We start from the raw sequence: 16,736 nt of genomic DNA, 5'->3' as shown, positions 1-16,736 counted from the left end.
AGTGGCATGCATATTTGAAAGTATACCATCTTTTCTGCATATTTCTGCAAATATTGTAAACACATCTGTGAATATAATTTGGTTGATTGTGTACAGTTCTGCAACTCTTCGTCGTTGTTAGTGGATCCATATCTTCAGCATCGTTTTTTAGAATAAGGTTTTATCAATACTGTACAAAAATACTTGTCTATTATATATCTATTGTTTCAAAATGTAGTTTTAGATTAAGATTCCCAGAATATTCAAATTTTTTGAGATAGGATATTTGAGTTTTCTTAAGCTGTAAGCCATGATCAGCAATATTAAAATAATAAAAGGCTTGCAATATTTCAGTTGATTTGTAATGAATCCAGAATGTATGACATTTTTGCATTACAGAAAATAAAGGACTTTATCACAATATTCTAATTTTCTGAGACAGTCCTGTATATATCTATTGTTTCAAAATATACAGTATAACTCAGTGGAGGCTCTGAAGATCTAAAAAACAAGCAGCCTGTACCTGTATACAAATCTTTTTTCGATAAGATGGCAGCTGCAAAGACAAAGAAGGAACTAAATAAAGAAATAAATGAAACAAAATAAGTAAAAAGCCTGTTTCTTTTCCTCCTCATGGGGTATCTGAGGGAGAGCCGTGGAAGAGCAGCTGCCTCCACAGCTTGAGCGTCTCGGAGAGCCGTTTGAAAAGCCGCGTGAGTGATCGATGACAGAAGTCAATTATCACCTGGCGGGTGTAACTGAGGTGGCTGTTGCAGGGTGAACATCACACACCGGTCACCTCCGACTAACCACCGACAACTACGGACACCGGGTTAGCCGGGGAGGAAATTACTGGGAGCAGAGTGCACAGCAATGCTACAGTACGACCTGCACATGCAATTTTGTTCAGACGCACACAGAAAAAGCCTGGAACAAATTGGTACTGAGGTTTTTTTTCTATCCGCACAGCAGTACGTTTTCAGAAAAGAAGGCAAAGTTGCCAAATAATGACTTTAGTGACTGTGTTTAGCAGAGCACAGCGAGGCTTCAACAATGGCTACATGCTGATATGTGCGGGTGGATTTCTGAGGAGATCTGCCTTCACTATGTGGCTGCGCTACTCGGGTAAAAAATGATCTATACTACTACTGTACTTCACCAAACCTGGAGAAAATAAAACACATTTCACAAAGAAATATAAGCTTGTACATTTGAAAGAGTACTTTATGACTAGCTGGTATGTGTCCATGTATAACTGATAGTTACTTATTTCAACATACAGAGCATGCATGTGAGCTTTAATGAGATCAAAAAATAAATGAACTTTGCTGTTGGAAATATTGCAAAATGAGTACATTCTTCATTCTCAAAATACACATTTTAAGTATTCAATTGAAACATTTTAATGACATTTCCTACTCAAGTGTGATAGTTCTCATATGTTCTGTTACATCTCATTAAAACTCCTGTTTGTACTTGCCTGTCCCAGTTTAGTTACAGTTGTTGTTTCCCAGCACACATCTGGTTGTAATCGGTACATGATCATCTTGTACATGTACATTAGTACTTCTTGTGTCTCACTTATCCTCCATTCAATTATCTTTGTCCCCTGCGACTCATTTTCTGGCCTGGTTTCCTTGTGTTTTATGGTAAATGTATGTGACATCAGCTTGTTTTTTCTCGTTTTTGAACACTTTTTAAACATTTTTTTATTGCATTTATCAAGCCAGGTTTCTGTTAACCCGATTGAACTTTGGATTGAGTGGGGTTATGTGACATATATACGAGTGCTTCAGAACTCATCGGGTACAGTATATACAGCGATCACAACCGTCTCCATTTGGAGGATTCTGCTGTGGTGACTTCTGGTGCTTAGACTGCTCTGAAAAGCATTAAGTTTGAGCTGTTTTAGATGGTGACCAATGAATCCTCAATGAAGGAAAGACATCAACCACTGAGATGTATGTCACACAACTGCAAAACTAATATCTTCTTAAACTAAAGAAAATTCAAAAGCATTTATAGTTATCAGAAAAGTATTGTTGTGTAAGTCAGCAATGAAAACAGGTAACATACAAACAAAGTTATGCATGGTTACACATTGCTGTGTTATGAAAAGCACTTCTCAGCAGAGTTTCATCTAGTCATGTTCAATAAACGCAGTCAAACGTTGTCTGATACCATTCACGTGCCTTTGACTGTACAACTTCTGCAAGTCTACTGGCTAAAACATGCATGCAGACGGGATCTTGCTTACCGTTGACTTCCTGAGCTCCTGCATCTGTGAAAAGCATGCTCATCACCTCCTCAAAGTTGCAGCTGGGCTCAGAGGAGTGGCTATCCTGGCCCACATGGTGCAGCATCCTCTTGAGGACGTCGTCCAGGGAGGCGGCCGTCTCGTCCAGCAGGATACTTGCCCTGGCCAGGAAGCCATCCAGGTCCCGGAGCGCCCGGACCTCCTCCTCGAAGTTCATCAGCTTCACATACTGTGGAAAATATGGAACGGTTTCAATTCTGACATTTTTTCAACGCCCTTCAGTAGGCCTGTGTTGAAAAAAACTCAATTTTCCAATTCTAAATCGATTCTCATATTAATTCCTAAAAATCGAGTCCTATGTCTAAAGATCGATGTTTTTTTTCCTTCATCATTACATTACAACTTTTGGTATTTTTTTGTTTATGCCCAAAAAAGGAATGTTTTTTTTAAAGCTATGGAAACATTAAAGTTTTCAGTTATAATTGCATAAATTGTCTATATTTCATTACTTTATACACTGTCTTGGGGTAACATTTGCATAAAATGCTTAACACCAAATTCTCAAAAATTAAAAACCGAAATAGACCGAAAATGGAAAAAATAAAACTGATTTCATACGTCCTCTATTTGCTGCCCATGTGTTTGGTAATTCTGCCACACAATGTTTCTGAAAGCAGTTCTATCAGCATTCTGGGAGGTGATTGGTCCTTACAGCATCATTAGCTGCCAATACTTGCTGTTGAATCTGAATATAATACTAGTATTAATAGGTTGCAGAACTACAGTCATATAATTCAGGCAACAGCTCAAAAAACAGTTTTAATAACACTAACCCAAATCAATATCAGATCAAATCAAATCTTGATAATCGATTCTGAATCTTAAGAATCGGAATTGAATAAATTCTTGACATTTGAATCGATCCCCAGCCCTGCTCTTCAGATAAGGAGAAGTAGTAGTGACATCCAGGTTCACGAGAAACGGACATGGTTTTATAGATAACAGACAAAAAGGATAGAAAACATTCATTCTGTACAACCCTGCAGAAGCAGAGAATATGTTTATGTATGAGCAAAGCCATCTTAAGGAATAAAAATTATAATGCCTAATTTTGATCAGAAGAGATGAGATTTTAATGAATACCAAATGTGGAAGTTTGAATAGTATTTCTATGTAAATCGCACCAATCTTTTTAATCTAGAGACCACACTAGAAAAATCCCATGGCTTACCCCAAGTAAAAACACACTGGTGTTGCTCTGACCTTTGCTAGGGCTTGATCAATGAATGCAAAAAATGTCTTAGTACTGTCTTCCAGTTAACAGAAAACATCCTTAAATGTTTACAATATATAAATGGCATTGCATATGAAAAATCCAAACAACTATAATTGGACCAAAGAAAGCTCCCCTTAGTCCAACGTTGCCTGGTCAAAGGCCTTTTATTCCTATGAAGTCAGTCAGACAATAGAGGGAATGCGCATGACGTCACAGATGCAACTTCACAGCGGGTTACGCTCACTGAGTGTCAAAAAGACTGAGTATCAGAAAGACTGAGTGTCAAAAAGACTGAGTATCAGGGGGCTTCCGGCTTAGCTATACATGGGGTGAGACGTGCTTAGCGGAGCTCCTGCAGAGTTAATGTAATTCTCCATTTTTTGGCACTATTTGAATTACTCCCACGGCTTGGGTTTGAACCAATTTTTTTTTCAATGCGGTTACATCGTGAACTCACCAGAATAATGCCTCCAAAGTCCATCAAAGCGGGGAATAACCCTCCAGCTAACCCGCGGCCTGCTGCTCATGCTGTCTCCTCGCCCCGCGGTGATTCCCCTCCTCCGGAGAGCACCTGCGCCGCGCCGGATCCCGCCGCGGAGTTCAGCCAGCTCAAGAAGGAACTACTCTCCGCGCTTCGCAACGATGTTGCGGCTATATTTAAGACAGAGCTTCAAGCAGCACTGAGTGACAATTTAACTTCTATTAAGTCCGAGCTGCTTTCACTTAAAGCTGATCTCTCCGGCAGTATTTCCTCCATGAAGGCGGACGTCGCGGGTCTTACAGCCACGGTTGCTGGGATGGAGCAGTCTCTCTCAAGCTGCTCAGACGACATAGTTGCTCTCCAGAAAAAAGTTGATCACTTGTCGAAAGAATGTGTGAGGCTGGAGGACAGATGCGAGGATTTGGAGTCAAGGTCTCGTCGGCAGAACATACGGATTATTGGTGTCCCGGAGGAGGATCCTGACTCTTCATCTGCAGCCGGTGTTTCCAGGCTGTTATCGGAAGCCTTCGCCCTCGACGCGGAACCGGTGGTGGACAGAGCCCACCGCACCCTCATGCCGAGACCCCAGCCCGGTGCCCGGCCCCGCGCAATAGTGGCTAAGCTCCATTATTACACGGACTGCGCTGACATCCTCAGAAAGGCGAGAGAGCGGCAGCGGATAACGGTTCGGAATATGACCATCTCCGTGTTCCCGGACCACACCACCAAGACAGCGCGGGCGCGCGCTGCCTTTAATGAGGTGCGCCGTCAGCTGCGGGAGATTGAAGGAGTCCGGTATGGATTGCTGTACCCCGCCCGGCTGCGTGTAACCCATAACGGCCAGCAACGTGACTTCACGGCGCCAGATGAAGCCTTGGCATTCATCAAGAAAATAAAAAAAGTGACTACCAGCTAGTTTTCTGGGACGATTTATCCAGCTTGCTGTCCATGCGGGACTCTGGCCCTGGGTGAGTGAGTGAGTCAATTCATAAAACGGGACTTTATGTCTTAATTTTTTTTTTTTTTTTTCTTTCTTTCTATCTATCTATCAATGGGTACAGCACTGTTTAAAATTGTAGGCCTAATCATTTCTCTGGTATGATGCCTTGATTGGAAATATGCACACACCCCTGTCTATTGTTTAATTTGTGTGTATGTGTGTGCGTGTCTGTGTGGGTGTGCGAGTGCATATATGTCTATATCATTGTTCTACAGGCCAAAGATCAACTTAATTTAATTAATGTTTGTTGTTACCCTGACAAGACAGCGATTGTCAGAATGGCTCAGACTGTTGGTCTTATATGCCTCATATTTTTTTTTTTTTTTTTTTTTTTCTTTCTTTCTTTCTTTCTATCTATCAATGGGAACAGTACCGTTTAAAATTGAAGGCCTAATCATTTCTCTGGTATGATGCCTTGTTTAGAAATATGCACACACCCCTGTCTATTGTTTAATTTGTGTGTATGTGTGTACGTGTCTGTGTGGGTGTGCGAGTGCATATGTATATATCATTGTTCTACAGGCCAAAGATCTACTTAATTTAATTAATGTTTGTTGTTACCCTGACAAGACAGCGATTGTCAGAATGGCTCAGACTGTTGGTCTTATATGCCTCATATTTTATTATTTCTTTTTTTTTTAAGGTTTTAACTCTGCAGGAGCTGACTTTGTTTTTGTTTTTGTATTTAGCTTTATAGTCGAAAGCATTTTTTTTGAGAATGGCTTCCGTTGAAGCCTGCACGGCTGTTTCCATCGTTTGGGGATGGGATCATCAAATGTGCGACGGGTGGGTGGGCGGGAGTTATGGGTTGTTGGCTTTCGGATTATGTCTCTGTAGGTATGTATATACTCCTGAGTTTTGTTTGTTTTGGTTTTCCTTTTTACCCCTTTTTCTTATATTTCTTCTTGTGGTGGGTGAGTCTGTCTTATTTTCTCTCAAAGAATGCCCATATGAACGATCGTAATCTGCACAAGCCTGATACTGGGTCAATCATCAGATTTACTAGCTGGAATGTTAGAGGTGTGAATAATCCAATTAAACGATCAAAGATTTTTTCACATTTGAAACGCTTGGACACTGACATAGCTTTCCTTCAGGAAACTCATTTGCGAAATAAAGATAATTTTAGACTCAAACGTGCTTGGGTGGGTGATATTTTTCATTCAAATTTTGATTCTAAGTCTAGAGGAGTAGCAATTTTGATCAACAGAAGAGTTAATTTCTCCGTCTCCAGGACAATATCCGATAAGAATGGTAGATATCTTATTGTGGCGGGCACTCTATACTGTAACCCTGTATTGTTGGTGAATATATGTGCCCCTAATTTTGATGACCCCAATTTTACAGATAGGCTGTTTGGCAACCTCCCTTTCTTAAATACGCATATTACAATTCTGGGCGGTGATCTGAATTGTGTTATTAATCCTTCTTTGGACCGCTCGAATCCTCGTACTTTGACTCAATCCTCTATGTCAAAATCTATTACCGATTTTACAGTCAACAACGGGCTTGTTGATCCGTGGAGGTTCTCACATCCTGGAGATAAGGAATTTTCTTTTTTTTCACAAGTACATCAGTCATATTCACGTATTGACTATTTTTTTGTTGATGGCTCTCTTCTCCCCAAAGTTACTTCTGTCGTATACCACCCAATTGTTATTTCAGATCACGCCCCTCTAACTTTGAATATAACATTGTCTGAGCGCCCCCGTTTTTCTTCTCCCTGGAGGTTTAATCCATTGCTTTTATCCGACGATGCATTTAATGTTTCTATATCTGCTTCAATAGATGATTTCATTGCATTAAACAAAACAGATTCTACCAGTTTTTCGCTAGTATGGGAATCACTCAAAGCATATTTGCGAGGACAGATTATCTCTTATTCAGCATATGCCAGTAAAATCCGCAGGGCTAAATTACAGGAGCTCACATCTAAAATTCAGGACATAGACAGACTTAATTCAGTTAACCCAAGTCCGAATTTACTGAAACAACGGCTTGATTTGCAGTCAAAATTCGATCTTATAGCAACAGCCGATTCTGAACGGCTCCTATTACGCGCTCATGCCAACTATTATGAACACGGCGATAAACCAAGCAGGTTATTGGCTCATCAATTAAAAAGGCAAGCAACGTCGAGACTGATTCCTAGCATTAGAGAATCTACTGGCACACTTACCACCGATCCAGTCGCCATCAACACGATTTTTAAGTCATACTACTCCTCTCTATATGAATCAGAATCTCCACTTGACACAGCAGAAATGACCTCCTTTCTTGAAAGTATCACTGTTCCCACTATCAATTTGGATGTGGCTAATGGCCTCGATGCTCCTTTTAGCTTGCAAGAAATTGTTGCTGCCATTGAAGCTACGCAAAGCAACAAGGCCCCTGGTCCCGATGGGTTCGGCGCTGAGTTTTTCAAAAAATTCAAAGACAAATTAGCCCCCCTTCTACTCTCAATGTACAATGAGTCCCTTGATCATGGCTCATTGCCTCCTTCTTTAATGCAGGCGTCCATTGCCCTCCTTTTGAAGAAGGACAAAGACCCTGAATCATGCACTTCTTACAGGCCCTTGTCTTTACTGAATGTGGATGTCAAAATTTTAGCAAAAGCACTAGCAATTCGTCTTGATAAGATCCTTCCTAGCATCATATCTGAGGAGCAGAATGGTTTCATCAAGGGACGCCAGCTCTTTTATAATGTTCGTACACTCCTAAATGTGATTTTCTCTAAAGATTCTTCCCCACTTCCTGAAGTTGTTATCGCGATTGATGCTGAAAAAGCGTTTGATCGTGTCGAATTTAACTATCTTTTTGCAACACTTCATAAATTCGGATTTGGACACAGGTTTATATCTTGGATTAGACTTCTTTACACTTCCCCTCAGGCCAGCATTCACACCAATGACAACTACTCCACTTATTTTACATTATCACGTGGCACGAGACAGGGCTGCCCTCTCTCCCCTTTGCTTTTCGCTCTATCCGTCGAACCACTTTCAATTGCTTTAAGAACTCTTCCTTTATTTCGCGGAATCTCTAGGTCCAATGTGGAACTCAAATTGTCACTTTATGCAGACGACCTCCTTTTATATGTATCTGACCCTTTAACCAGCATTGCACCAATATTATCTCTGTTGAAGAATTATGGATCCTTCTCCGGCTATAAGGTCAATCTTCACAAGTGTGAATGCTTCCCCATAAACAGTTCTGCTTTACTACTCAAACAATCTGACATCCCCTTTAAACTCAGCCCGTCGGGCTTTAGATACTTAGGGATTAATGTGACCCGCACTCTGCCCTCTCTTTTCACCGCAAATTTTTCCTCACTGGTAACTCGAGTAAAGGCGGACTTACAGAGGTGGAACTCCCTACCATTGTTGCTGATAGGAAGAATTAACACAGTGAAGATGACTGTATTGCCTAAATTTCTTTTTTTGTTCCAATGCACTCCCTTATTTCTACCAAAATCTTTTTTTAAATCACTTGACCAAATTGTTTCCAATTTTTTATGGGCCGGTAAGACACCCAGAGTGAGGTATTCGCTTCTTCAAAAATTTAAATTTAATGGGGGTCTAGCACTACCAAACTTTTTGCTTTACTATTGGTCAGCGCATATTCACAAACTAATTTACTGGCTTCAGTCTCCTGAGTTATTATGGTGCAGATTGGAGGCTCAGTCACTCTCTTCATCCTCTTTAACGGCCCTACTCTCCTCCTCTTTACCATTGAATCCCTCTAAGTTTACAAATAGCCCTGTGGTACTTTCCTCCCTTAAGATTTGGTCACAGTTTAGGCGCCATTTTAAATTTGCTTCTCCATCCGCCTATACACCTGTTACTAAGAATCACCTGTTCCCTCCATCACTAATAGACACCACTTTTATGATTTGGCACAGCCGGGGCATTAAGCACTTCAGGGATCTGTATAAGGATGGGATCTTTTCCACATTTTCAGATCTGAGGTCAAAGTTCAATTTGCCTGCCTCCCATCTGTTTCGCTACTTCCAGCTTCGACACTGTGCCTCTGCTCTGTTTCCATGCTTCCCTTCCCTTCCTGCTAACCAACCGTGGGATGATCTTCTAACAATGAAACTTAGTCAAAAGTCTCTCATATCTAGGATATATGCACTGTGTATGACATTTGATGGTCACTCTGTAGATAAAGCTCGGGAGGGTTGGGGACGGGAATTGGGCCTGGACTTCACAGGGGAGCTGTGGGATAAAGCTATCCGTAGCATACGATCTAGCACGCCTTGCGCTAGACTTGAACTTATTCAATTCAAGGTGCTGCATAGAGCCCATCTATCAAAATCCCGATTATCCGAAATATATCCCAATGTTGCAGACTTATGCGACAGATGCCAGGGCTCTCCCTGCAATTTAAGTCACATGTTTTTCTCCTGTCCTAGATTACAGAAATTTTGGAGTGACTATTCCGTGATCATGTCTAAAGTTCTGGTGAAAAATGTTGTTATGGCCCCCCTCATAGCAATATTCGGACTTTCGGTTGACTCCTCACATATCAGCCCCGTACAGTCAGAAGTATTGGCTTTCACATCTCTTCTAGCTAGACGTCGTATCCTACTCTCATGGAAATCCCCCAAGTCTCCGTCTATTGCTCTTTGGCTTAGTGATGTTATGTTTTTTCTAAAATCTGAAAAGGTGAGATATTCAGTAAAAGGCAACTCATCTAAATTTGTTCGTAAATGGCAATCTTTCGTAGATTATTTTAACTCATTGAAGACTCTACCCACCGACTGATCCCTCCCCCTTACCTTAATTTTCTTTTCATTTCTTTCATTTATTTATTTGTTTTGATTATTGTTATTTATGCTGCATTTTATGCTGCTTGCTTTTTTTTTTTTTTTTTTTTATTATTATTATTTCCAGTTAATAGGATATTAGTGATGGGCATTTGCATTTATCACTGCATTTGTTTTTGTATGCCGCATTTGCTCATCCATACTCTCCTCCATTGTTCATTTGTTGCTCATCTGTTTATTTTTTTTTTATTTTAACTCTACAGAGACTCTGTTCTTAGTTCTGTGTGTTTATAAAAAAAAAAAAAGGGACAATGTATAATGCATAATTCGTATTTTTGATTATTTGTGTCCATGTTGTCATTGTATGTTGTTTTCTTTGCTAAAAAGATCAATAAAAAAAAAAAAAAAAAAAGACTGAGTATCAGGGCCGCTCGGTGGCGCAGTGGGTTAAGCGGCGGCTCATATACTGAGGCTACAGTCCTCCTGCAGCGGTCGCGGGTTCGAATCCAGCCCGCGCACCTTTGCTGCGTGTCTTCCCCGTTCTCTCTCTCTACCCCTTTCCAGTCTGCATCTCAATAAAGGGCCACTAGAGCCCAAAAAAATCTTTAAAAAAAAAAAAAAAAAAAGACTGAGTGGCAGAAAGACTGAGTGGCAGAAAGACTGAGTGGCAGAAAGACTGAGTGGCAGCGTAAACTTTCAGTTTGAGCAACTGGAAAACATCTAAAATGGTAAAGAGCTGTTGTGCAATCGACTGTACTCATAGATGTAGCAAGAAATCCGAGTTATTGTTTTACAGACTGCCGAAAAATAAGCTCCAGAGAGACAAATGGATTGCTGCAATTCACAGAAACAACTGGATTCCAGACACTGAAACGTGGATTTGTGGTTCCCATTTTGTATCAGCTAATGTTGGATTTTTGGGTAGCTAACGTTAAACGGTCAAATCATAAAGTTCAGTGTCCTCATCACTTTAATTTCTACAACAAATCCTGCCTTGAAGTCGGACCAAGCGTCAAGACTTTTGTATGCCTTCAAGCTTTGCTTCGTGTATTTCCCCGGCGTAGAAATTAAGTACATATAAATATCAGGAAACTGGATTCGTGGCCAAATATTAATGTCCATGGACCACTGGTTCTTGGTAACTGTACCAAATATTAATGTCCATGGACCACTGGTTCTTGGTAACTGTACCAAATATTAATGTCCATGGACCACTGGTTCTTGGTAACTGTACCAAATATTAATGTCCATGAACCACTGGTTCTTGGTAACCGTACCAAATATTAATGTCCAAGGACCACTGGTTCTTGGTAACTGTACGGGTCACTGTCAAGTCCAACTGCCTTTAATTTAAGCCGGTAATCGGCTGTTATCCCGTCTTCTCCACTAGTTGCAGCCATTCTTTTTAACACTCAGTGCCAGTAAGGGGGCTGGTCCAGTGGGGAAGTGACATCAATGCAAACCCTCTATATCATTCTGCCTTAACCCTATTGTGGTCAAGTCTCATTCATTTTCAAATTAAAACATAGCATTGCCATTTCAGATTGAGTTTGTCAGATGATGGATCCCTGAAAGGTCAATGAATACAAGCGCAGGTTGCTTAGGTTTAGTCTGATGGTCAAGGGTGCCCGTTTTTACCCCACCACCCCTGCTGAGCTAATGGGTTTATTAATAGCAGAACCCCGAGGATGCACATCACACCTCCAAAGTTTAAGCCAGTTGCAGCGGTGGTGTCTGAGTGGTGTCTCACAGACAGATGAATGGACAGGGAGACAAACGCAGCTCGATTAAGAGCCCAGACACTCACCAGTCCTCGATTTCATTGATTGTGCGGTTAATGGAAATTCTGAGGATGGGGGAGGATTTCCTGCTGTTCTTTTTAAACTTAAGCAAGCACTAAGAAAAAGGTCTTCAGTCTTGTCTACCAGAATTTATCAGGGACTGGCCCCCAGGGGGTTTGTGCACCTTTGGTCAAGTGATTCAAGGAATAAAGCAAACCCATCTGGCACTATTTTCTTTTTGTTTTGTTTTTTTCCCAGTAGGACGACACAGAGTAGCAGATACAGACTTGGAAAGAACTTTTAAAAGGCAAGGTACGAATCTAGATGACCTTTATTAAAAAGGACACTGGCCCTGGTAAAGACCTGCCATCTGCCACTGCACTTCTGCGTAAAATCCATGTCCAGTTCTGTGTGTTGTGGGCAAAATGTTCCATCCATTTCTTCTTGATACAGCCTCATACCCAATTTTGTGTTTGAACTTGAGTAATGTAAAATTAGGAGCTTATAGTACAGATATAACCATAATCATTATTAAATATAGCCATGGACTGCTTCAAATAAACAGATGCACAGCTCAGTTCCTGGAGGGAAAATGTGGATGTGACCATGTGGAATTAATTAAAAAAAAAAGAAAAAAGAATGAGAGTGAAAACAAACAGAACTGTGGTACAGCATGATGAGATTAGTGAAAAGAACAAAGCAAGCTGTTGGCGAGAACAAGGCACAACAAAGTAAAAGCCCTAACAGCCTTGAACTAGGGAGCCCTTTTGACAGCTTTGTTCATCAGTTCAAGTTAATGCCCTCTGGTTTTGTTTGAAACTCAGAACTGTGACGCGCTGAAACATCCGGTCCAGGTGGAGACGCCTTCTGTCAGTTACCTGTGAACGTGTTTCCATGGAAACAGCAGAATGCGTCTTAGCGTAAAAGCTTTAGCTTTGCTTTGTTTCCCAACATGGAAGCAAGTAAAGTCTACTTCCAGACTGTTAGACTGAAACCACGAAGCAAACAAGTGAACAAGCAAATAGCGCAACAATCCTATGGTTATTCTGCAATCCTGCTGAAAATAACATCTATATTGATTATCAGTAAAGAGGCTTCTTTTGGATCCCGGTGGAGCTTTCTCCCTCTCAATTTAACAACAGCTCCAAATGGCGTCAATGCCAGCATCTTCATCAGTGGTCAATGATCTTTTCCCTTATAAAGCTGCTAAAACGGTTCAAAATCACAGTTTATCTGACCTGTGTTTATAAATTTGCACGCACTATCAACAATATGTTATGTTTAAATACCAAAACCCTCTTCCAAGTATAATATTTTATTTATTTTTTGTGCTTACCCTTCTAGACGTGTTCAGCAACACGCAGCCAGAGTCGTCAGCATCTGAAAGAAGAAAAAAAAAAAGAAGATTTTTGTCATTTCGATGAAACTGGGATAATTTTGGCACCTGACTGTAGTTGTGGACAGCCAACTTGACAGTTGTTCACCATAAATGTCAAAATTATACAACCATAATATAAATAAATACGCTGAGTACAGAGCAAACCTCAAAAATGAGATAAAAAAAACAGCCCCCAAACTTCAAAAGCTTCTAAAAATGATCACCAAATGTGCAGCAAACGCTGTTTCAGGGAAAATCAGAGATCATAAAAAGTTCATAAAACATAAGTCACTCATAATAATAGTTTTTTCTATATAAAAATAATAAAAATAGGGAATTAATATTCCCCATTCTTCTGTGTTTTTATTTAGAGAGAAAAAGAGAAGAGAAAAAAAATTATATTCTTAAAAAAAAAAAAAAAAAAAGAGGAGCTTCAGTCCCACACTAATGTTAAGGCACGCACGCACATTTGAATAGAGGATGTGGGACAAGCTTAACACAATACAGGCTTCTTTCTTTATCTCTGGTTAAGAGATGATTCAAATTACAGAGACGAAGAGTTTAAACTAAAAGGAAGAAAAATGACTTGAACCACGTGAAACTCAACGCCTCAGTGACCCCTATGAGTTTAATTTTCCTGTATATCATTTAATGTTTTATGCAGATCTGGTCAGTATAATGTCCCGCATTTGCATGTAAAAGCACTTCAGACGGGCACACATTCAGCAATGATGGTAGAAAGAAATAAATGAGTGAAAACTCTTTAGCCAGTGCAGACAAGTAGCCTGAGACTGGTTTTTCCAAAGCTGATGAAAATCTCAAGAGGCAGATCTTTAAATGCTCTCACTGAACAGAGGACGGACATTCTGCTGATGAGGCTGTGAAACAAGTCTGGGGCACAAGCTCACGTCAAGCACAAATGCTTGAATTTTCCCAGTGTTCAAGGAAAAAAGAGGAAAAACCCTTTTAAGCCAGAAAACAATGTAGAGACAAATCAAGGGGATGAGGTTTTCAACACACTTAAGCCCCTTAACTAGCGGCCTGTCGGTCGCCCGCTGCCTCTCATCACACCGCCAGCATTACATAACAGCAGTATTGCAGTTTACTCCGGGGACGGTGTTATTGGGTTACCACGGGCTTTCCTCCTCCTCTCCACGTGATGCTCTGTGGGTAAGAGGAAATCAATCACCTCAACTCCTCCCCCAACCCAAGAACCCCACAGATTATTGATATCAAAATATCAATAGCCACCACCCATTTTGGGCCTGTTCAAAAAGAAATATTTTCTGGCGTTAACATTCACACTAGTGATTATATTTGGGGAGGACGTTGCATTTAATTGGGACGAACTCTTCCTTGGGCTTGTACGTTCAACCACTGGAAGTTCTGAAACTAAACACTTATTTGGAATACTGAGCTTAGCTGCAAGAAAAGCGATAACAAAGAAATGGCTTAAAGGGGACCTATTATGAAAAACACGTTTTTTCTTGCTTTAACATATATAAAGTGGTCTCCCCTCAGCCTGCCAACTCAGAGAAGGAGGAAAGCAGCCAAATTCTGCAGGGTCTGTTCACCCCGCCCGGAGGATCCTTCCAGTGTCACCACCAAGCTGAAACCACGCCCACAACCAACTCCGCGGGTCGGAGCGTCCGCCATTGTTCAGAAGTGGTGGCTGTTTGAACAACGAGGGACAGTAAAAAGGAGGTTTTGTATCGACACTTACCCTCATAAAAAGATCAGTACCCACAGTACGGACCCGGCAGACGAGTCAGCGGTAAGTGACGTTATTTATTTATGTTATTTATATTTGTCTACAAGTATGATCTTTGCATGGGCTAAGTATTTAGCTTAGCTCCGGAGCGCAGGGGCCGCTCACGGAGCTGCCGGAGCTGCTCACGGACCGGACCGGTGAGGAGCCCCGGTGGCTCCAGTGTTCCCTAACGGAGCCACTCACTCGTTAGGGAACACCGGAGCTCTATTAGTACCGTAATACATTTTTTTCTGTCTGGTTTCAGATCTTCCAAGCAATGCACCTGAAGCTGTTCAACGACACCTTCAGAAGACGCACGGTCCTTCCTTGAGCCAGCAATAGTGCATACATGTTATTTATATACAACTTATGTTGTTTTATTTTTTTTAACAATAAAGTTGCCATTTGTGAACATTCAGTGTTGTGATTTCTTTACAATTAACATGATTCATTTGTCTTGTGAAATGATGAGGAATCGGAGTAAAGAACTGGTGTACCTGTTTAGAATTCAATTAAATCTTCCTGCGTGAATTAGTGTGAAGACGAGGTGACTAAAGGCTGATTTATGGTTCCGCGTTACACCAACGCAGAGCCTACGGCGTAGGGTACGCGTCGATTTAACGTAGACAATAATTCAGGCTTTATGGAATTGATTTTGTCGTTGATGATCGCATCGCATGTGACACGCTTTGTGTACGGAGCCGCTGCTCTTCTGCCCGGAGAGGCTTTGTTCCCGTCCCTGCTACACGTCATTCAGGCAGCCAATCAGCTCAGAGCCTCATTATCATAGCCCCGCCCACTCAGAATCCTGCATAGAAAATGAGGCTAGAAGCGGTAAAAATAGAGACATGGCCCAGAGGTAGAATTTCTGATTTATGTAGAAAAAACAAGCTTTAGATTGTTTTTAAGACATTCAAGGCCTGTTTAAAATATACATTAAATGCCATAATAGGTCCCCTTTAAGCCAGACATCCCATCTATAGATGAATGGTATAATATAATTTGTGATATGTTTGTGATGGAAAGAATTACTTTCTTAATGAGGCTGCAGCAATCTAAAAATTCAAAGACATCTGGGAGCAATGGAATTGTATATTTCCCTGAAATGCCCTGCTTTTGTTTAATTTACTTTGCTTTTACCTCATTTAAACAAGATTTGTTTAAGTATCTATTTTCTTGTATTACTATAATAGAAAACACCCCATGCGTATGTGTTCTGTTCTAACATGTTTTGTGAATGGAAAAAAAACTAATTGAAGCACTGTGTTGAAACAAGTAACTATGCGAAAAAGATGTATATATTGTTGACATGTGATTCCAAACAAAAATTAAATTAAAAAAAGAATATCAACATATGAGAGTCTGCAGGAAAAGACATGAGGGGCTTTGGTTCCCACACTGAACACCTTAACATGCTTAAGACTGCAGGAGGATCTGGGGGGGGGGCTTTAGCTCCTGACTTCTTGTGAAGAGACGACATCTGGGGGCATGTGCGGTGGATTTTGTTCATCACGGTATTACAATCAAAATGCACATGGCCGGGCTGATCCCTTCCCAGAGGAGGGAGGGAGCCGGGGCTCTAATTGCCATCAGGCTGCTGCCATAAGAAGATATTCATACATTCATGCAAGATTACCTCATCCCCAGTGATCACCTCCTTCTAATGGTCTCTGTATGTCTGAATGTACTGAGAGGCTTAAAGTAATCCAGGAGATAGTCAGGGTTTAGGGATCAGAGGAAGAAGTGTAGAAATGTGACACGGGGCAGTTTTCCGTATTTGATCAATGTGGCACTAAAACTGCTCAGTCAAAAGTGTTGTGTCATCTCCAAATGGATTATTGTTTTAGTCATTAAGGGCCACAGATTGGGGAAAGAGGATTGATGACTTACTGCTTGACACAAGACCTCTCAACGAAAGTGTTCTCAGCTTGGGTCGGAGCAGCAGGCTGGAACTGGATGAGCATTTATCACAACCATTATACCTGACTTACTTTCATTGTGGTGGTGAATCTTTTATTTAGTTTTTAAGCATATTATAGGATTAAAAAAGTATGAGACAAAATATG

At 40.9% G+C, this 16,736-nt stretch overlaps 1 protein-coding gene across 2 annotated transcripts in view; it reads right to left on the bottom strand.

Annotated features, from left to right (window-relative positions):
* Window positions 1-16,736, bottom strand: part of slc4a11 (solute carrier family 4 member 11) — a 158,762-nt gene that overhangs the window by 79,520 nt on the left and 62,506 nt on the right. For both annotated transcript variants that reach the window (XM_061744198.1, XM_061744199.1), the window contains exons 4-5: window positions 12,879-12,922; window positions 2,237-2,465 (exon numbers count right to left, since the gene is read on the bottom strand). In XM_061744198.1, the coding sequence (XP_061600182.1) occupies window positions 2,237-2,465; window positions 12,879-12,922 (273 nt within the window). The remainder of the gene's footprint in view (window positions 1-2,236; window positions 2,466-12,878; window positions 12,923-16,736) is intronic.

The sequence above is a fragment of the Cololabis saira genome, chromosome 16 (genome assembly GCF_033807715.1).
Source record: "Cololabis saira isolate AMF1-May2022 chromosome 16, fColSai1.1, whole genome shotgun sequence".
NCBI lineage: Eukaryota > Metazoa > Chordata > Actinopteri > Beloniformes > Belonidae > Cololabis > Cololabis saira.
Note: the sequence above shows the minus strand (reverse complement) of the source record. Positions and strands in the feature narration are given on the sequence as shown.